The sequence below is a fragment of the Artibeus jamaicensis genome, unplaced genomic scaffold (assembly GCF_021234435.1).
Source record: "Artibeus jamaicensis isolate MK-2021 breed Jamaican fruit bat unplaced genomic scaffold, CSHL_Jam_final contig_490, whole genome shotgun sequence".
Taxonomy (NCBI): Eukaryota; Metazoa; Chordata; class Mammalia; order Chiroptera; family Phyllostomidae; genus Artibeus; species Artibeus jamaicensis.
This window is the reverse complement of record NW_026521861.1, coordinates 1,850,628-1,868,964: the sequence shown is the minus strand read 5'-3', so window position 1 is coordinate 1,868,964 and position 18,337 is coordinate 1,850,628. Positions and strand designations below refer to the sequence as shown.

At 38.6% G+C, this 18,337-nt stretch overlaps 1 protein-coding gene across 3 annotated transcripts in view; it reads left to right on the top strand.

The window, feature by feature from the left end:
* ARMH3 (armadillo like helical domain containing 3) overlaps positions 1 to 18,337 on the top strand; it is a 181,564-nt gene that overhangs the window by 52,638 nt on the left and 110,589 nt on the right. For all 3 annotated transcript variants that reach the window (XM_037159420.2, XM_037159422.2, XM_037159421.2), the window contains exons 18-20: positions 814 to 883; positions 1,943 to 2,003; positions 15,933 to 16,021. In XM_037159420.2, coding sequence (XP_037015315.1) covers positions 814 to 883; positions 1,943 to 2,003; positions 15,933 to 16,021 — 220 coding nt within the window. The remainder of the gene's footprint in view (positions 1 to 813; positions 884 to 1,942; positions 2,004 to 15,932; positions 16,022 to 18,337) is intronic.

Genomic DNA, 18,337 nt, shown 5'->3' with positions numbered 1-18,337 from the left:
GGTTTCAACAAGGCCTACGCCTTTTCTTTTCAAAATGTAGTCCAATCTTAGTTTAGTTAAGACTAGACACTACTTTGTTTATTCATCTGAGTAGCAGGGATGGGGGTGGGGTGGGGTAGGGAAATAGAATACGAAGGATCAAGAAGTTTCCTAAAACTTGGAGATACGTTCAAATTCCCATATAGAGGTTTTTTATATGAAATTGACTTTTGTTTTTTGCAGCTGCCACTTTTGCTGCCTCTACAGAGTCACTTTGTCTTTTTTTTTCTTAAATATTATTTTATCGAAGAAAAATACCATTATACCTTTTGCTGTATTGTCACTTGTACAGATAAAATCAGGGTAAAAACAATAGCTTTCCCATTGTATAGTATGCTCCAGCCCCCTGTAGGGCTGCTGTTTTGCTGTGAATTGTGTTTTTATCACAAGCTTGCATTGATAACTGAGAAGCATTCACAAGTCCTTCTTGCCCCACCCCACGCTGCCCCCACTGCTAGAAAAGGTAACAGCTCTGTACTAGTGATTTGTAAAAAAGACTTATTTACCTATTTTTAGAGAGAGGGGAAGGGAGGGAGAAAAACATTGATTGGTTGCCCCTCACACGCCCCCAACTGGGGACCTGGCCCACAACCCAGGCATGCGCCCCATAGGCAAAACCAAGCTGTGACCTTTCAGTGTGCAGGCCTGAGCTCAATCCACTGAGCCACACCAACCAGGGGTATAGTAGTGATTTTATTTGCATGAAAACCGTGGTGATGAGCCATTGGGTACCAGTTCAGGGGCCTATTAATTTAATTTCTTTTTTGTTTGAAGCCCATGAGGCACAGGAAGAAGGCAGCAGACAAGAACCTTCCGTGCCGTCCTTTAGTATGTGCAGTGCTGGGTGAGTGTCATCATGATTGGCGTTGTTCTGAGTCAGTGACAGGATTTCATCATTAAGATGAGGGTTGGATTCTGGCTGATACGCGTTTTTCTCAGAGAAGTTTTTACTAGTTATATTTCTTTCCTGGCCTAAGAAACCATGTTTTTTGTTAAGTTTGGTAAGATTGTTAATTTCGGTGAATGAAATGCTCAATTAAAGGGTGCTCTTGTTCAAAGGAAAAGATCTTTCCAAGGAGACAAATGGCTAAATCTAAACTTGATACATGATTTACTTTTGTGAAATACCTTACTCCTGATCAAGATTTCAAATTCTTCCCTCCCTTTCTTGGTTCTTTTTTGAAGTTCAAGGTTCAGACAAGGTTCAGACATGCAAAACTTCCTCTGAGTAAATTAAGCTGAGGTGAGGCTGGCAGAGCTCATAGGTAGGGGGGCTGTATCTTAGGCAATTTTGTCAGAATGCTGCATTTTCCTCAGAGGAATGATATGAACTCTTAGTCCCATTTCATTTGGATGTTCAGCCCTAGTTCCTACATTCTTGACTTCAGAACCAATGATTAAGACTACCTGATAAACTTCTATTGACCCACAGCCCCACAGACCACTTTAGTCAATATCTGTCAAACCTAACGTGACAGTGAGATGTGGTCGGCAGAGCTTCAGAAGGGCCGAGTCTCTGGTTTGCATGGATGGGATCCATCACGTCTTCTCTGCTCGCCTCGTCACTCTGTTCTCAGAATGTGATTCCCCCCTCTGGCATTTTTTATCAGTACCATGGTATGAAATACGCGCACAGCGAAATCCCCTGTATCTGAATTTATTGGCAGGTCAAGGTGTCCTTCTGTAACTAGGAGAGTGAGGTAATGTTCTTGTTATAAGTGACAGGTTGTGAAAAGCTTTGCAAAAGTGCCTTAAATAAAGTAAATCTAAGCATGGGGATAAAGATATGCTAAGTAAATGACACTCAGCAGGAGTGCAAGGTTTACTCAGAGTTTTTTCCAACACACAGGCAAGGAGTGAATTTTATTCTGATTGATTGACTTTTTCTCCTTTCCCCATTCAGACCTGATGGTGGAGTTTATTGTAACACACATGATGAAGGAGTTTCCTATGGATCTCTATGTGTAAGTACCGAGGTCCATTTAATGTGTGCACATTAGAGTTGAGTAATAGGAAATTTATAGCAAAGTTTTTATGTATACTTTCTTTCGGAAAAAAACAAATTTGTGTGTGGAGAAGTGTCAGGGAGCATTTTATGGCCTGGATTTATTATACATCTTTCCAGAAGGGGGAAGAGTACAATACAAATCACAATTTGGATTCTGCATGTAGATCTTCATTATCACTTGTAGGCACATTACATAAGGAGCAGGGCGGATACGTTGAAAGTCACTGGATTGTGGGTGGCTGTTTTAATCCAAAGGCAGCGAATACCAGCAGACTTCTTAGGCATCCCTGGGCTTTAGCATCAAAGTTATCATCAGTAGTTAGAAGGTAGTGAAAGGCCAGAGGGATAGAACTTCTGGTCCATTCTTGGCTTACATTGGCCTAGCTGTCTAGCCTCTGCTAAGTAGGCAGATTATGTATACAGAGGCCTGGCTGGGAGAGTCCTTCCTCCTAATGTGATCTGATTATCTCTTATAATTCTTGACAAACAGTACAACTAGAGGCAATTGAAAGTCATATTTTAGTGAAGTTTAAGCCTCAAGGCTTTCTCTCTCCTTTGCTGTTTCTGCTTTCTTCTTATCTTTTTTTTTCTTCTTATCTTTAATGTTCAAGAACAGCTATGCCACATTAGTGTGATCCCAAATATGTATTACATATTAGCTTTATTCCTTAAAAAGCATGTGAATTGAGTTTGACAACAGAATTGGTACCTCCATCTTTTTGAGCAAGAGAACCGTTTGGTGCTTAGGAAGGAGGCTCAGTGTACCTCATTCGAATGCATGAAGGATGAAGGAAATATAAAGAATTTTCCTCAGCCCTGGCTGGTGTGGCTCAGTGGATTGGGTGCCAGCCTGTGAATCAAAGGGTCGCTGGTTCAACTGCCAGTGCATATGCCTGAGTCGCAGGCCCCGTCTCCAGTTGCTGGTACTTGAGAGGCAGCCACACACTGATGTTTCATTCCCTCTCTTTCTCCCTCCCTTTCTCTAAAAATAAAATAAATAAAACCTTAAAAAAAAGAATTTTGCTTGGAATAAACTAGACCTCCAGCTTTTTAGACTGCTTACAAGCAATATAGCCTTTGTGTGCTAGGTCTTAAATAATGATACAAATTTTAATTTAGGTAAGTAGGCTATAGTTTGCATTTTAAAGTATCATTTGGGTATTTAGAACTAGTCTGACCCTTTATTTCAATTCAAAGACAATGAAGAGCTGCTTTTATAACACTTATGAGTTTTCTGCTTATTTTAGATGGGCTCTCTGAACCTCAGTACCTTAGGGATCAGATTTGTTTTGCTAGAGATTTTATTTGTAGCTTGATTATTTTACTATGTTCTAGTTTTAGGATACGCTATTTACTTTGTAGTGCATTATTACCATCTGTTTTCTCCTTTTCCAAGTAAGGAAACTCAGGCTCTGGAAACCCCTTTCTCAGGTTTATTCTGTTAGTAAGCACCATTGCCTAGATGTGACCCCAAATATTCTTACCAAAAATCCTAGGCTGTTGCTATCCCTTCTCAGGTGTGTTAGTTATCTATTGCTGTATAACAAACTACCTCAAAGCCTAGCAATTTAAAGCAAACATGTATTTTTTTTAGCCTCTGTGGTTCAGGAATCTAGAAGCAGCTCAGCTGGATAGTTTTGGAATAGGGTTTCTCATGAGGCTGCAGTCAGAGTATTAGCTGAGGCTGCAGGCATCTATTAGGGTGGAGAGTGTGCTTCTGAGCTCAGTTACATGGTTGTTGGCACACTTAGTTCCTTGCTACTTGGGCCTCTCCATAGGGTTGCTTGCCATAGCAGCTGGCTTCCCCCAAAGCAAGTAATTTAAGAGAGAGAGAGAAAGAGAGTGAGAGCCTAGAATGGAAGCCGTAGAATCCTTTATAAACTAATTTCAAATGACCTACCGTTTCTGTCAGGCACACAGACCAAGCCTGATACAATGTGGGAAGGGACTAAACAAGATGTGAATGTCAGGAGGTGGGGACCAGTGGGGGCCATCCTGCAGGCTGGCCACCGCAGTTGCATATGTAGTAAATTGCCTCACTAAGATTCAGACTTAAGTCTCTCTGACTCCAGAGTCTGTCCTCTTAACCACTACTGCGATAAGTGGTAGAGAGTGAGTAATGTTGACCCGGGGCATCAGAGAAGATACCAGAAGGTCGTTGCATTTGGGCTGAGTCATAAAGAAATAGTAGGAGTTTTCTGCATGGGGGAGTGGGAGAGGGACACACTAACATGTTCAAGGGCTTGGGAGCTTGCATGTTTAGAGAACAGAAAGTAATCAGGATGATTAGAGTGTAGGGTGCATGGAGGAAGGCTGGGAGAGTTGTAAGTAAAACCATTACCTGAGATTAAGTGGATGGTGGGGATGACGTGATAAGATTGTATGTTCAGTACATAGAGTTACAGGTATGTATCTATCTGCCTTAACCTTAATGTTCCAGCCAGTGAATCTGGCCTACACTAAGTACTTGAACTCCCTTCTCCACCTAGTTCCTAACATGCTTTGTATTGCCTTGCTTTCTCAGTTGCTTTTTCCATCTGCTCCCTAATTTAATGTCCTGAGGTTAGGGAAGGTGGAGAATATAATGAGGCATCAAACTGACAGAGGCTAGGCAGAAGGTCCCACCCTCAGGCTGAATTCACCTTCCTCATTACTACCCATGGGCATATTTCCAGATCTTCCTCCCCCTGACCCCCAGTCCTCTTTCCACTGTTTGGAATTTGGAGCATCAAGTTTTTTTCAGGCGAACTTATCTGCTCCCAGCTGGGCATCAGGCCAGGTTGTTGCTCTACTTCTCATTATGTACTGCTTTTCAGCAGCAGACAGCAGACGAGAAGTTGAAAGCAAAATAAATTTCTATCATTTCAGGTAAGTTTATAATCCTCATGGTGAAATATGAAGAAATGTGGAGTGTAGAAAGACTTGATACTCAAAGCCAGAATCTGGGTCAGAAATGAAATAATTTCACATCTGTGTATAAATGCTGTAGGTAAGGTAATAATGAGGGGAGGTGCTTACATGAAAGCAAGAAAGTAAGCTGGGAAGGAAGGAAAGGAGGAAGGAAGGAAGGAAGGAAGGAAGGACGGACAGGAGGGAGGGAGGGAAAGAGGAAGGAAAGAAGGGAGGAGAGAGAAAAGAAAGAGTTGGGAACACTCAACTAGTTTCTGCCCCTGGCTGTGCTTCTTGATTCTTGCTGCCACCCCCTGCTGCATAGGATTTGGGATTGTGGGAAAATAGTCTCTGGGGAGTAAATGCTTCTTTAAGTTGATCTACGTGGAAAACTTGGACTTTTTCTAAGACAGAGCCTGAAATCTGTGGGTAGGCAACAGAAGAAAGCAGAGACTTCAGTGGATCTCAGAAGAAAATTTCAGGTTAAAGTAAAAGTGTCTTGTGTTGAAATAGAAAACCACAACATGCATGAAAGAAATTTGGAGTTATTCAGCTCATATATAATTTTAAGGTTGTAGCAGTGTTAAAATTTCATTCTGCTTCATAAATTGAGTAAGTTGAGACCGCAAAGCTAATGATGTTACTTTGGGTTGCTGCAGAGGTAGGAACAGAGCAGGAGGGGACATTGATAGCCTTACACCAGAGGGTGGTGGCAGCAGGGGTAGGGGACGTAGGTAGTATCTCGCTGCTGCTCCACAGTAGCTCAGTGTTGGGTTGGCATTGTCAAAAGAGCCAACGTGCAGGCAGTCTGTCTAGATCCCGGCCATGTGAGAAGTGCTGGTCTCCAGCTATGTATGGGTGGTCATACATGGGCAGCATCCAGCCACCCTTGCTGGCTGCAACAAAGCTTTCAGCACCAGGGACCTATGACTGTCAGTTAAATGGGGAAACTGACAGGAGAGTTTGTATATTCCTAAATTAAATCATGGCTCAGATAAGGGCATCTTGTAGCTAGTGGCAACCACATCAAGCAGGAAATCATACCACAATTTCTAAAACTGAACAAATGATTTTGAAACTATTAGGATGATTTATATTACAATTTTTATCTTTTGGTAAGTAGTTTTTTTAAAATATATTTTTTATTGATTATGCTATTACAATTGTCCCAAGTTTCTTCCCTTTTCTCCCCTCCGCCTGGTACCCCCATTTCCTCCAGCAGTCCCCACCCTTTAGTTATGTCCATGGGTCATGCATATAAGTTCTTTGGCTTCTCCATTTTCTATAGTGTTCTTAACCTCCCCCTGTGTATTTTGTACCTACCAATTTGTACTTCTTACCCCCTGCACCTTTTCCTCCTTCCCCCTCCCAGCTGATAACCTTTCAGATGATCTCTACATCTGTGGTTCTGTTCCTGTTCTGTTTGTTTGCTCAGTTTCTTTTTTAGATTCAGTTGTTGATAGTTATGCATTTGTTGCCATTTTAGTATTCATAGTTTTGATCTTCTTTTTCTTGTATAGTTCCTTTTAACATTTCATCTAATAATGGCTTGGTAATGATGAACTCCTTTAGTTTTACCTTTTCTGGGAAGCACTGTATCTGCCCTTTCATTCTAAATGATAGCTTTTCTGGATGTAGTAATCTAGGTCCTTGCTTTTCATTACTTTCAATACTTCTTGCCAGTCCCTTCTAGCCTGTAAAGTTTCTTTTGAGAAATCATCTGACAGTCTCATGGGAACTCTTTTACAGGTAACTGTCTCCTTTTCTCTTGCTGCTTTTAAGATTCTGTCTTTATCTTTAACCCTTGGCATTTTAATTATGATGTGTCTTGTTGTGGTTCTCATTGGGTCCAACTTGTTTGGGTCTCTCTGTGCTTCCTGTACTTGTTTGCCTATTTCCTTCATGAAATTAGAGTTGTTTTCTTTCTTTTTTTTCAAATAAGTTTTCAACTTCTTGCTCTTCCTCTTCTCCTTCTGGCATCCCTATGATTTGGATGTTGGCACGTTTCGAGATGTCCCAGAGGCTCCTTATAACATTCTAACTTAAAAAAAATTCTTTGTTTCTTTTTGCTGTTCTGGTTGAGTGCTTATTTCATCCTTATGTTCTAAATTGTTGATTTGAATCTTGGCTTCATCCCCTGCACTGTTGGTTCCCTGTGGATTTTTCTTTATTTCACTTAATGCAGCCTTCATTTCTGCTTGAGTCTTTTTTTTTTCTTTAAGAGAGCAAGAGAAACATCCATGTGTGGTTCCCTCTCACATGCCCCCTACTGGGGACCTGGCCCGAAACCAAGGCATGTACTCTAACTGGGAATTGAACTGGTGATCCTTTGTTTTGCAGGCTGGCACTCAGTCCACTGAGCCACACCATCCAGGGCAGCCTGGGGTTTTTTAATGTTTTTGTAGTACTAAATGAGTTCTTTGAACATCCTGATAACCAATGTTCTGCTCTCTGCATCTGATATGTTGCTTTTCTCAGTTTCATTTAGTTCTTTTTCTGTGGTTTTGTTCTGTTCTTTCATTTGGGCCATATTTCTTTGTCTCCTCAATTTGGCAGCCTTCCTGTGTTTGTTTCCATGTCAGGCAGAACTGCTTTGACTCCCTGTCTTAGTAGTGGTACGTAGTTTTGATACAGTTTAGTTATTTAGAATATAAAAAAGTTAAAAATTTTTATGTATATATTGATTTATGTATTCATTTATATTTCTGTATGGTTTGCAAAGTATTTTTAATATCACTCTTGAAGACACTGAAGTCTTTCCACAAAGGTCTGTTAGATAGTTTTCTTATAAAGTTCTCTCTTTAAGGCTCCGACCTAGAGCTACAGGATGTGGGAAGAACGGAGAGAGATGCAAATAAGGGACAAGAATAGGCAAGTAGGGTAGCATAGCAGGCCCATTACTGGGAATATTTTTTAAAACTTTCAGGATTTTAACTTGTAAATTTTTTAAAAAAGTTTTATTTGTTTTTAGAGAGAGGGGAAGGGAGGGAGAGAGAGGGAAAGAAACATCAATGTGTGGTTGCCTTTCATGTGCCCTGCACTGGGGACCTGCCCGCAACCCAGGCACATGCCCTGACTGGGAATCAAACCAGCAATCCCCTGGTTCAGAGGCTGGTTCTCAATCCACTGAGCCACACCAACCAGGGCTTAATTTGTAAATTTTGTATCTTTGATATGTCATCAGGCACTTTGATTTCTCTAACTAGTGTTTTTGGCTCTCACACCACAGAGAGGTTTGTAGTGGTTTTTAAATTGTTGCTTATTTTCTGTTTCACCTCCTTTTCTTTTTCTTCTTCTGTTCTTCTTCTTCCTCTCCCTCCTTTTGTTTATAAAGAGAGAAGAAGGAGGAGAGGGAGAGAGAAACATTGATTTGTCTTTTTACTTATTTATGTGTTCCTTGGTTGCTTCTTGTATTTGCTCTGATTGGGGATCCATTGCAACCTTGGTGTATCAGGATGATGCTCTAATCACTGAGCTACTGGGCCAGGGCTTGTCTTCTTTTCATCTCTGCTAAGTGGCCCAAGAAATTAGCTACCCTCATTTTTGCTTGATTCCGTGAACTGTCGGATTGATACCTTACAGACTGATATGGTATCTACTGAAGTTAGTATGATCTCAGGGTACTCTTTGTCTCAGGTTAAAGCCATAGACCCTGATAAAGTTTCAGTCCTGTCACTAGAAGTATTCTTTACTTGAAGCTGTCATTCAGTTGAATTGCCATTGGACATATTAGGTAGAAAGGAGCCACTTTTTGCCATACCTTTTTGCCTTGCTTATTTTGTCTCTTGTATTTGTTTTGCCTGTCTCATTCTTTTACGTCAGAACAGTTTCAAGAGGAAGACTCTCCTTCATTTGCGTGAAATTAGCAGGTTATCTGGGTCCACTTTACGGGAACTTGACAACCTAATTCTAGGAAGACTGAAGTGCTGGATATTTAGTTGATACGCAGTTAATATTTGTTGAATAAATAAATGAAAAGATAGGTCTGACATTTCTTCTTAATTTTTGATTTGCGTGATGTGTCTGGAGCTTCAGCGGGGTGTAGTCCAAGCTCTGGGTCTCTGTTTCCATCTGCCCCCTCAGTCCCTGCCCTCTACTTTCTGTATATATTTGCCTACTTTGGATATTTTATATAAGTGAAATTATGTAACATATGACCTCTTTGACCTTTACTTATCATAATGTTTTCAAGCTTCATCCATGTTGTAGCTTGGATTATATTAGTATTTCATATATTGGTACTTCACTATATTAGTACATCCATATATTAGTACTTCATTCTTTTTATGGCTAATTAATATTCCATTTTATAACATACTTTATTTATTTGTCCTTCAGTCGCTAGATATTGGGTTATTTATACCTTTGGCTATTATGAATAATGCTTCTATGGACATTCATGTGCAAGTTTTACTGTGGATGTATATTTCTTTTTTCTTTTTTTTTTTCTGGACTGACTCTGTTTTGTTTTTCTCATGTATATACTTAGTAGTGAAAGTGGTGGGTTATATAGTACTTTATGTTCAACATTTTGAGGAACTTCTAATCTGTTTTCTAAAGTGGTTGTACCATTTTACATTTCTACCAGCAATGTATGAGGGCTCCAGTTTCTCTATTTCCTCACCATAGCCAAAGTTTTTGTTTTTACATGGACTTCCTCCTTTGACAAAAGTAGAGGGACATTTACCCTGTCATTTCTTAAAACCAGTTAAATCTTGAGAACTTATATTCTTGGTTTACAGATGAACATACTAGTTCTCTCTATATTATTCTCTCATGATTTGCGCATTGTGTTTCTAGACCCCCAATGCCAAGGAATTATAAACAATTTCAGTGGAAAAAAGTTTGAAGACTTTTGACACATGCATATATCCTTGTAACAAATGATCCCAGATAAGGCAGAAACACATTTCTATTCTCTAAAAAGTTCCTTGGTGCTCTTTTCTAGAGGATGCTAAAATTTTTATAAATGAATTTGCTTTAAATGGTGTTTTTTTTAAAGGATTTTACTTATTTATCTTTAGAGGGGAAGAGAAGGAGAGAAATATCAATGTATGGTTGCCTCTCATGAGTCCCCGCTAGGAACTGGCCTGCAACCGAGGCATGTGCCCTGACTGGGAATCAAACCTCGATCCCTTGGTTCACAGGCCCACACTCAATTCACTGAACTATACCAGCCAGGGCTAAATGGTGGTTTTTTAGCTGTAAAGATAAAATATAGTTGTAGAAATTTTGGAAGAAATAGAAAAAGAGAAAGAACAGAATTCATTTATAATTCTATGACCCAAAAAAGACAAATACTATTGACATCAAAATTAACTTTATTCATTGGAGTTTTTAGGCTTTTCTATGTACAATATCATGTCACCTGTGAAAAATGACAGCTTTACTTCCTTCTTTCCAGTTTGAATGCCTTTTATTTCTTCTTATCTGATTGCTCTGGCTAGTAATTCTAGTTCTATATTGAATAAAAGTAGTGGAAGCGGACATCCTGTCTGGTTCCTGACCTTAAGGGAAATGCAATTAGTTTTTACTCATTGATTATCATGTTTGCTGTAGGTTTGTCATATATGCCATTACCGTATTGAGGTAGTATCCTTCTATTTCCACTTTGCTGAGAGGTTTTTTTTTAAACCATTAATGGGTGCTGGATTTTATCAAATACTTTTTCTGCATCTATTGATATGATCATGTGATTTTTATCTTTCATTTTTTTACATGATGTATCATGTTTTTTGATTTGTGAATATTGTACTGACCTTGCATTCTTGGAATAAATCCCACTTGATCATGGTATATGATTTCTTTAATGTATTGCTGGATCTACTTAGCTAATATTTTGTTGAGGATTTTGGCATCTACATTCATCAGGGATATTGGCCTATAAATTTCTTTTTTTGTTGTGTATTTATCTGATTTGGAATTAAGATAATGCTGGTCATGTCAAATGAACTTAAGAGTCTTCCCTCCTCTTGAAATGTTTGGAGTGGTTTGAGAAGGATATGTGTTAATTTTTCTTTGAATGTTTGGTAAAATTCGCCTGTGAAGCCATCTAGTCCAGGACTCTTGTTTGCTGGGAGTTTTTTTTATTACTTCTTTAATTTCACTAGTTGTAATCGATTTATTCAGGTTTTTTGATTCTCCCTGATTCAATTTTGGAAGTTTGTATATTTCTAGAAATGTATCCATTTTGCCCAGGTTTTCCAATTTGTTGGCAGATGCTATTTTCTTGGAATCTCTGGCATTTCTGTGGAGTCAGTTGTTATTTCTCTTTCATTTCTAATTTTATTTATTTTTATCTTCTCTCTTTTTTTCTTGATGAGTCTGGTTAAAGATTAGTCAATCTTGTTTATCTTTTTAAAGAACCATCCTTTGGTTTCATTTTTTTTTTTTTTAGTCTATGTCATTTATTTCTGCTCTGATACTTATTTATTTTTTAAATACAAATTTTGGGGAGATAATTATTTTTTAAAATTTATTTTTATTGTATTTTTTCCATTGCCATTTACCGCCCCCATACCCTCTTCTACCTTTTCCCAGCCCCACAACCAACACACTGTTTTACATGCCCACGAGTTCTTTCTCTTCTTTGCTCAATCCCTCTACCCCCCAATCCTGACCTTTATTACTTCCTTCCTTCTACTTACTCTGGGCTTTGCATGTTTTTGTTTTTCTGGTTCTTTTAGGTATAGGGTTAGATTGTTTACTTAAGATTTCTCTTGCTTCTTGAGGTATGACTGTAATGCTATGAACTTCTGTCTCAGGACTGCTTTCACTGTGTCCCATAAATTTTGGGTTGTTGTGTGTTCATTTTCATTTGTTTCTAGGTAATTCTTGATTTCTTCCTTGATCTCATTCAGTGTTTAATAACATCTGTTTAGCCTCCATGTGTTTGAATGTTTTTCAGTTGAAAAAAATTTTTATTTTATTTCTGATTTTTAGAGAGAGGGGAAGGGAGAAAAATAGTGATGCATGAGAGACATCTATTGTTGCCTTCCATATAATCCCCTACTGTGCATTGAACCAGTGACCTCTCAATTCACAGGATGATGCCCAGCCAACTGAGCCACACTGGCTGGGGTAGTTTTTTAGTTTTTTTTATTGTAGTTGATTTTTAGTTTTATACCATTGTGATCTGAGAAGATGCGTAGTATGATTTCAGTCTTCTCGAATTTGTTAGGACTTACTTTGTCCTAGCATGTGGTCCTACACTAAGAAACTACAAGGTCTGATAAATAAATTCAGTAAAGTAGCAAGGTACAAAAGTAATATTCAGAAATCAGTGACATTTTTGTATACCAATAATGAACTATCAGAAAGAGAAATTAAGAGAACAGTCCCATTTCTATTGCAACAACAACAAAAAGGTATGTAGGAATAAATTTAACCAAGGAGGTGAAAGATCTGTACTCAGATAACTATATGACATTGAAGAAAGAAATTGAGCAAGATAGAAATAAGTGGAAATATATACCATGTTCATGGATTGGAAGAATTAGGATCATTAAAAATGTTCATACTACCCAAAGGAATCTATAGATTCCTTAACACAATTTCTATTAAAATACCAATGGCATATTTCACAGGCATAGAAGAGATATTCAAAAAATTTATATGGAACCAAAAATAACCCTTAATAGCCTCAGCAATCTTGAGAAGGAAGCACAAAGTTGATGGTATCTCATACCTGATATCAAACTGTACTACAAGGCCATTGTGATCAAAATAGCCTGGTACCGGCATAAGAACAGGCATATAGATCAATGGAACAGAGTAGAGAGCCCAGAAATAAACCCATGCCTTTATGGTCAATGAATATTTGACAGAGAGCAAGACCATACAATGGATTAAAGACAGTTTCTTTAATAAATACAAATTTGGAGGAGATAATTCTTTTAAAAATTTGTATTTAAGCCCTGGCTGGTGTAGCTCAGTGGATTGAGCGCGAGCCTGCTAACCAGACAATCGCGGTTCGATTCCCAGTCAGGGCACATACCGGGGTTGCAGACTGGTTATCTGCAGGCCAGTTCCCAGCAGGGGACGCACAAAAGGCAACCATACATTGATGTTTCTCTCCCTCTCTCCTTCCCTTCCCCTCTAAAGATAAATAAATAAAGTCTTAAAAAAATTTTGTATTTATTTTTATTGCACTTATTCTATTACCATTTATCCTTCCATACCCTCTTCTACCTCTCTTCCCAAACCCCCTATTACCATTTATGTTGTTGGGATGTGAATACTGTTGAATATTTTTGTGATATAAAACAGCACTGTCCAATAGAATTTTTATGACAATAGAAAAGTTCTATATCTATGCTGTCCAAAATGGTAATGGGAAAATTGGACAGATACATGCAAAAAATGAAACCAGACCACCAACTTAAACTATATACAAGGAAAAACTCAAAATGGATTGAAGACTTAAATGTAGACTCAAAATCATAAAAATTCTAGAAGAAAATACAGGCAGTAAAATCTCAGACATCTCTCATAGCAAAATTTATGCTGATCTATCTCTTAGAGCAAGGGAAGCAAAGAAAAAACCAAACCAATGGGACTACATCAAACTAAAAAGCTTTTGCACAGCAAAAGAAGCCACCAACAAAATGAAAAGGGAACCCACAGTATGCGAGAACATATTTGCCGATGTTACATCTGATAAGGGGATAATTTCCAAAATATATAAATAACCTATACAACTCAATACCAGGAAGACAAACAGTCCAATGAGTAAATGGACAGAGGCCCTGCCCAGGTAGCTCAGTTGGTTAGAGCAGCATACTCCCTGGTCAGGGCACGTAAATGAGTCAGCCAGTGAATGCATGGGTAAGTGGGACAATCAATCAGTGGTTCTCTCTCTGTCTGTCATATCAGTAAAAAAAAAAGAAATGGGTAAAGGACCTGAATAGACACTTCTCCAAAGAGGACATACAGGTGGTCAGTAAGCATATGAGAAAATGCTCAATGTTACTAATCATCAGAGAGATGCAAATTAAAACCACATGAAGTATCACATCGTATCTGTCAGAATAACTATCATCAATAAATCAATAAACAAGTGCTGTCAGGGATGTGGAGAAAAGGGAATCCTAGTGCACTGTTGGTGGGAATGCAGTGTGGTGCAGCTGTTGTGGAAAACAGTATGAAGTTTCCTAAAAAAATTAAAAATCTTCCTGGCTGGTGTAGATCAGTGGATTGAGTGTGGGCCTGTGAACCAAAGGATCACGGTTCGATTCCCAGTCATGGCAAATGCCTAGGTTGCAGGCCAGTTCCCAGCAGGGGGCACATGAGAGTCAACCATACATTGATATTTCTCTCCCTCTCTCCTTCCCTTCCCCTCTAAAGATAAATAAATAAATAAAATCTTTAAAAAATTAAAAATCAACTGCCTTTTGACCCAGGTATCCTTCTGGGAATAAATCCTAAGAATCCCAAAACACTAATTTGAAAGAATATATGCACCCCTTTGTTCATTAACTTTAAATACCTTTTTTAAGGCCTTATACCCAAATACAGTCACATTGGGAGTTAGAGCTTACAACATACAAGTTTTGGAAGGCTGTAATTTAGTATATAACACGTGCAGTGGTTTACTTTCTGTTCTTTCAGCATTGGACATTCTTTTGAAAGTTGTTTCCAATAAGATGATGAGCATGAACATATTTTTGCATAAAGGTTTTTTTCTTTTGCACTCCGGTTTATGACTAAATTCTCTAGAGTGGTATAAGTGGGTCAAAGGATGTATTATTAAGACTATCAATAGAGATTGCCAAACTTCCTCCTAAAAAGGCTCTATACCAGTTATGCTTTCTCTAATAATGTACAAGTGTCTATTTTGCTGTACCTTTGTCATCATTAAAATCTATATTAATTTGATATGCAAAGTTAGAGTCTTGTTTTAAGCGAATTTGAACATTGCAGGAAAATGGTAACTTATCATATTTTGCCTCTTGTGCAGGGGTGGGTGAATTCATTGTCCATTTTCTTTGTCCATCTTTCTCATTAGGGGTATTATTATGTTTTCTTGATCAATTTGTATAAATAAATAAAATATATATATATATAACATAGTAATCCTTTCATGTTATTTGCTGCAAGAGTAATTTCCCAAATTGTTTAGCTTTAATTTTAGTCATCACGATTTTTTTCATCAAATGAAATGTTCAGTTTTAGGAAGTAAATTTTATTAGTATTTTGTACCTTCATCTATGACTTTTTAAGCTGTCAAAACCCTCCCCCAATCCGACACGAAAAAACATTTTTTATTAGGTTTATAGTGTTTAAAAATGTCTTCCATCTCAGACTACTGACTGCTTATTCAGAAATACTGTCAAAAACATATGTTGTTGGGATATGAATACTGTTGAATGTTTCTGTGATCTAGAACAGCACTATCCAGTAGAGGTTTTTTTGATGATAGAAAAGTTCTGTATCTGTGCTGACCAGTATGGTAGCCCCTCGCCATATGAGGCTATTTGGCATGTGGTTAGTGCAACTGAAGAACTGAATTTTTTATTAAACTTTTAGTGTAAATTAAAAAGTCAATTACAAATTATTTAAAAATAAATTTATTTAAATTTTAATTGAAATTAAAAACAAATTTAAATAGATTTATGACTTAGGACCATTAATGTGATTTTGCCCTGTGTTGGTAACTGAATAGCGTAATCTAATTCTGGTCCATTCTTCTTCCAAAGAAAGATACTCAAGGGAATGGTGTCTGTAGTGCCTATTTGACTGTTGGTCTATGTGTGGTTATAGCCCCCTTTTCCTCCTGAGAAGGGGAATCAGCACAAGCAGTATGTGTATAGATATGTGTGTTGGAGGAGATATTTAGCCACTGGAAAGCTTCTGGCAGAAGTTCTTTCTTTTGCATGTGTATGGATTCATAATCAGCATCTTTAGTGGCCTTAGCAAAGCTGTCTCACTGAAGAAAGGGTAAGTTGCACCATATTTGTAGGCTTATTACCCCAGCTTTTTCTTCTCTCTGTTACAGACGCTGCATTCAGGTAGTACATAAGCTACTTTGCTACCAGAAGAAGTGTAGAGTGCGCCTGCATTACACCTGGCGGGAACTCTGGTCAGGTAACTTTCCCTGTTTAATTCATCCTCTTTTCCTATATCTTTTATGAGTGCTTGCTTCGGCTTGGGCATAACATGAATTAAAAAAAAAACTTTTTAGTTTGTTTAGGATGCTTCTGTTTTCATTTATATATTTTTTATCATTTTAGCCTTGTCTGCTCCAGACCTGGACATATCACATATCTTTTCCATACTTTCTCTCATATTTCCTCTCCACCCTCTATTTTTTTGTCAGCTGTTAGAAACAATTGAATATTTCTTGAGTTCCAATGTATCTTATGAGTAAGAGAGAGGAGTCAGTACAAACTTGGATTCTTCCTCGATTCCATTTGGTAGCAGCATATGGACTGTCGGGAGGCTTCTGTGTGTTTCTTCAAGATGAGTAATCCCAGGAGGAATGTCATAGGGAGAGGGGGTGTGGAGGGGGCGGAGAGATGGGGGAATCCTGTTCTTTGTGTTACATCTGGCATTATTACTGTTTACAGACAGTTTCAATTGTACCACTCCCCCTGTGCCAGAGACAAAAACAGCAAATTACAGTGTTTACTTTTGTCTTTGTATCCTTTTGGTAGCCCAGTAAAGTCACTGCTGTCCCTGCAGGCGGGAAGTGGCTCTTCTCTAAGGGTGCAATTAATGCTGGCTTGCCACCCCTTTCTTTGGTGCAATTTAATTGGAGCTTAGGGTAGAGTAGAGGAGAGACATGTTCCCTGAGGCATTCACTTGCTGATCGGTCCTGTGGCTTTCATGGCCTGATGGTACAATAAAGCCTTCTCCAGATAATTATAGTGATGAATGGTCGCCCCATGTGTGGGAGAGCGTCTCTGTGTTCTCAGAAGAGGGAGGTGTCAGAGGCCTTTAAAGAAAAGGGCCAGTAACCCCGCCCCCTTCCTTGGAATTTTTCTCACTTGTTGTGACATGTAGTTTCCTTCCAACCCAATTTGGCTTTCTAAATTTAGTCCTCCATAATGGGAAGTAGAGATCTTTAATTAATGGATTAGCAAGATCTTTGCAGTTGCTGCCTAGATGGTGAAGGGGGGATAGGAGAATAACACTAAGTGACAATAGTGGCATTTTCTTATTTTATAAATGAGATTGTGTGAGAGTTTCAGACAGAGGAAATGTCAGAAGAGCTAAAGAGAGATCAAGAGGTGGAAATGACTGAAGTTAGAATTTCTTTGGTAGGAACAAAATTTTTAAGGTTTTTAAAAATTTTATTCTTATTCAAGGGAGGGGGAGAGGGCGGAAGAGAGAGAAAAAAAACCATCAATTGGTTGCCTTCCGCATGCACTCTGACTGGGGATCGAACCAGCAACCTAGGCACGTGCCTTGACTGGGATCAAACCAGTAGCCTTCCAGTGATGGAACGACACTCCAACCAACTGAAAGCCACGCCAGCCAGAGTAGAACAATTCTTTTTAATATAAAGAATTGCTGTGGTTACCTGTGTATAGCTAGTTATGTGATTGTTAGGCTCTAAAAATTTAGGATTAGAGAGAAACACAAAAATGGTGCAAATCTGTGGATGCCGGTACAGTTGTAGGACTTACAAGTACAAATGGTTCATGTATGTAGCTGGAATGAAGTCACACATTGCAGTACTGAAGAGTTGGTGGTAATAGTTGTTTCTGCTTGCTTTTGATTCTTTTCTGGTTTTATTTTCTTTTATTCTGTTTTCTCTTTTCCATCCTAGTTCTCCCATCTCTGGCTTCTGGGATTTCTCTGGCATCTGGGATTTCTCTGGCTTTTCTCTCATTCTCATCATCTGTTCTTTTGCTGTATTCCATTGCCTTTCTGTATTACCTTCTGCCATTCACTCCAGCTGTCTCCCTGGGGCCCCGGGCTTCTCATTGCTCTCCTACCTCCGCCTGGTATCCTGTCCTTTGTGCTATTGTTGTCATACATTTTACTTTTGCATAGATTGTAAACCCCACAATGCATTACTGTCTTTTTGTTTAAAGAGGCAATTATCTTTTAAAGAAATTTAAAAATGCCTTTTATATTTCTTTTCTGACTCTTATCATTTGCCCATTCTGGCTAGGAAATTATGGGGCAGGAGACCATTCTGTGTTGGTCAGTTGACTTTATGTCTTTGAGTACTTTCTGTGATGTCAGCTGTGTTTTTATAGTAATTATGTGCTATCTCAGAACTGATTGATTGGCATTCTAAGGCCCTTGATAGGTTGATGGGAGGTATATATGAGTGTTATTAGTGAGACCCTGGATGACTCCTTGCTCCTAAGGCGTAGGCGTTTATGCTGGAGCTCTCTGCCGGGTGAGGTTAGCTCCTTTTCCTATATAGACTGGATGAGCCCTTTTGGA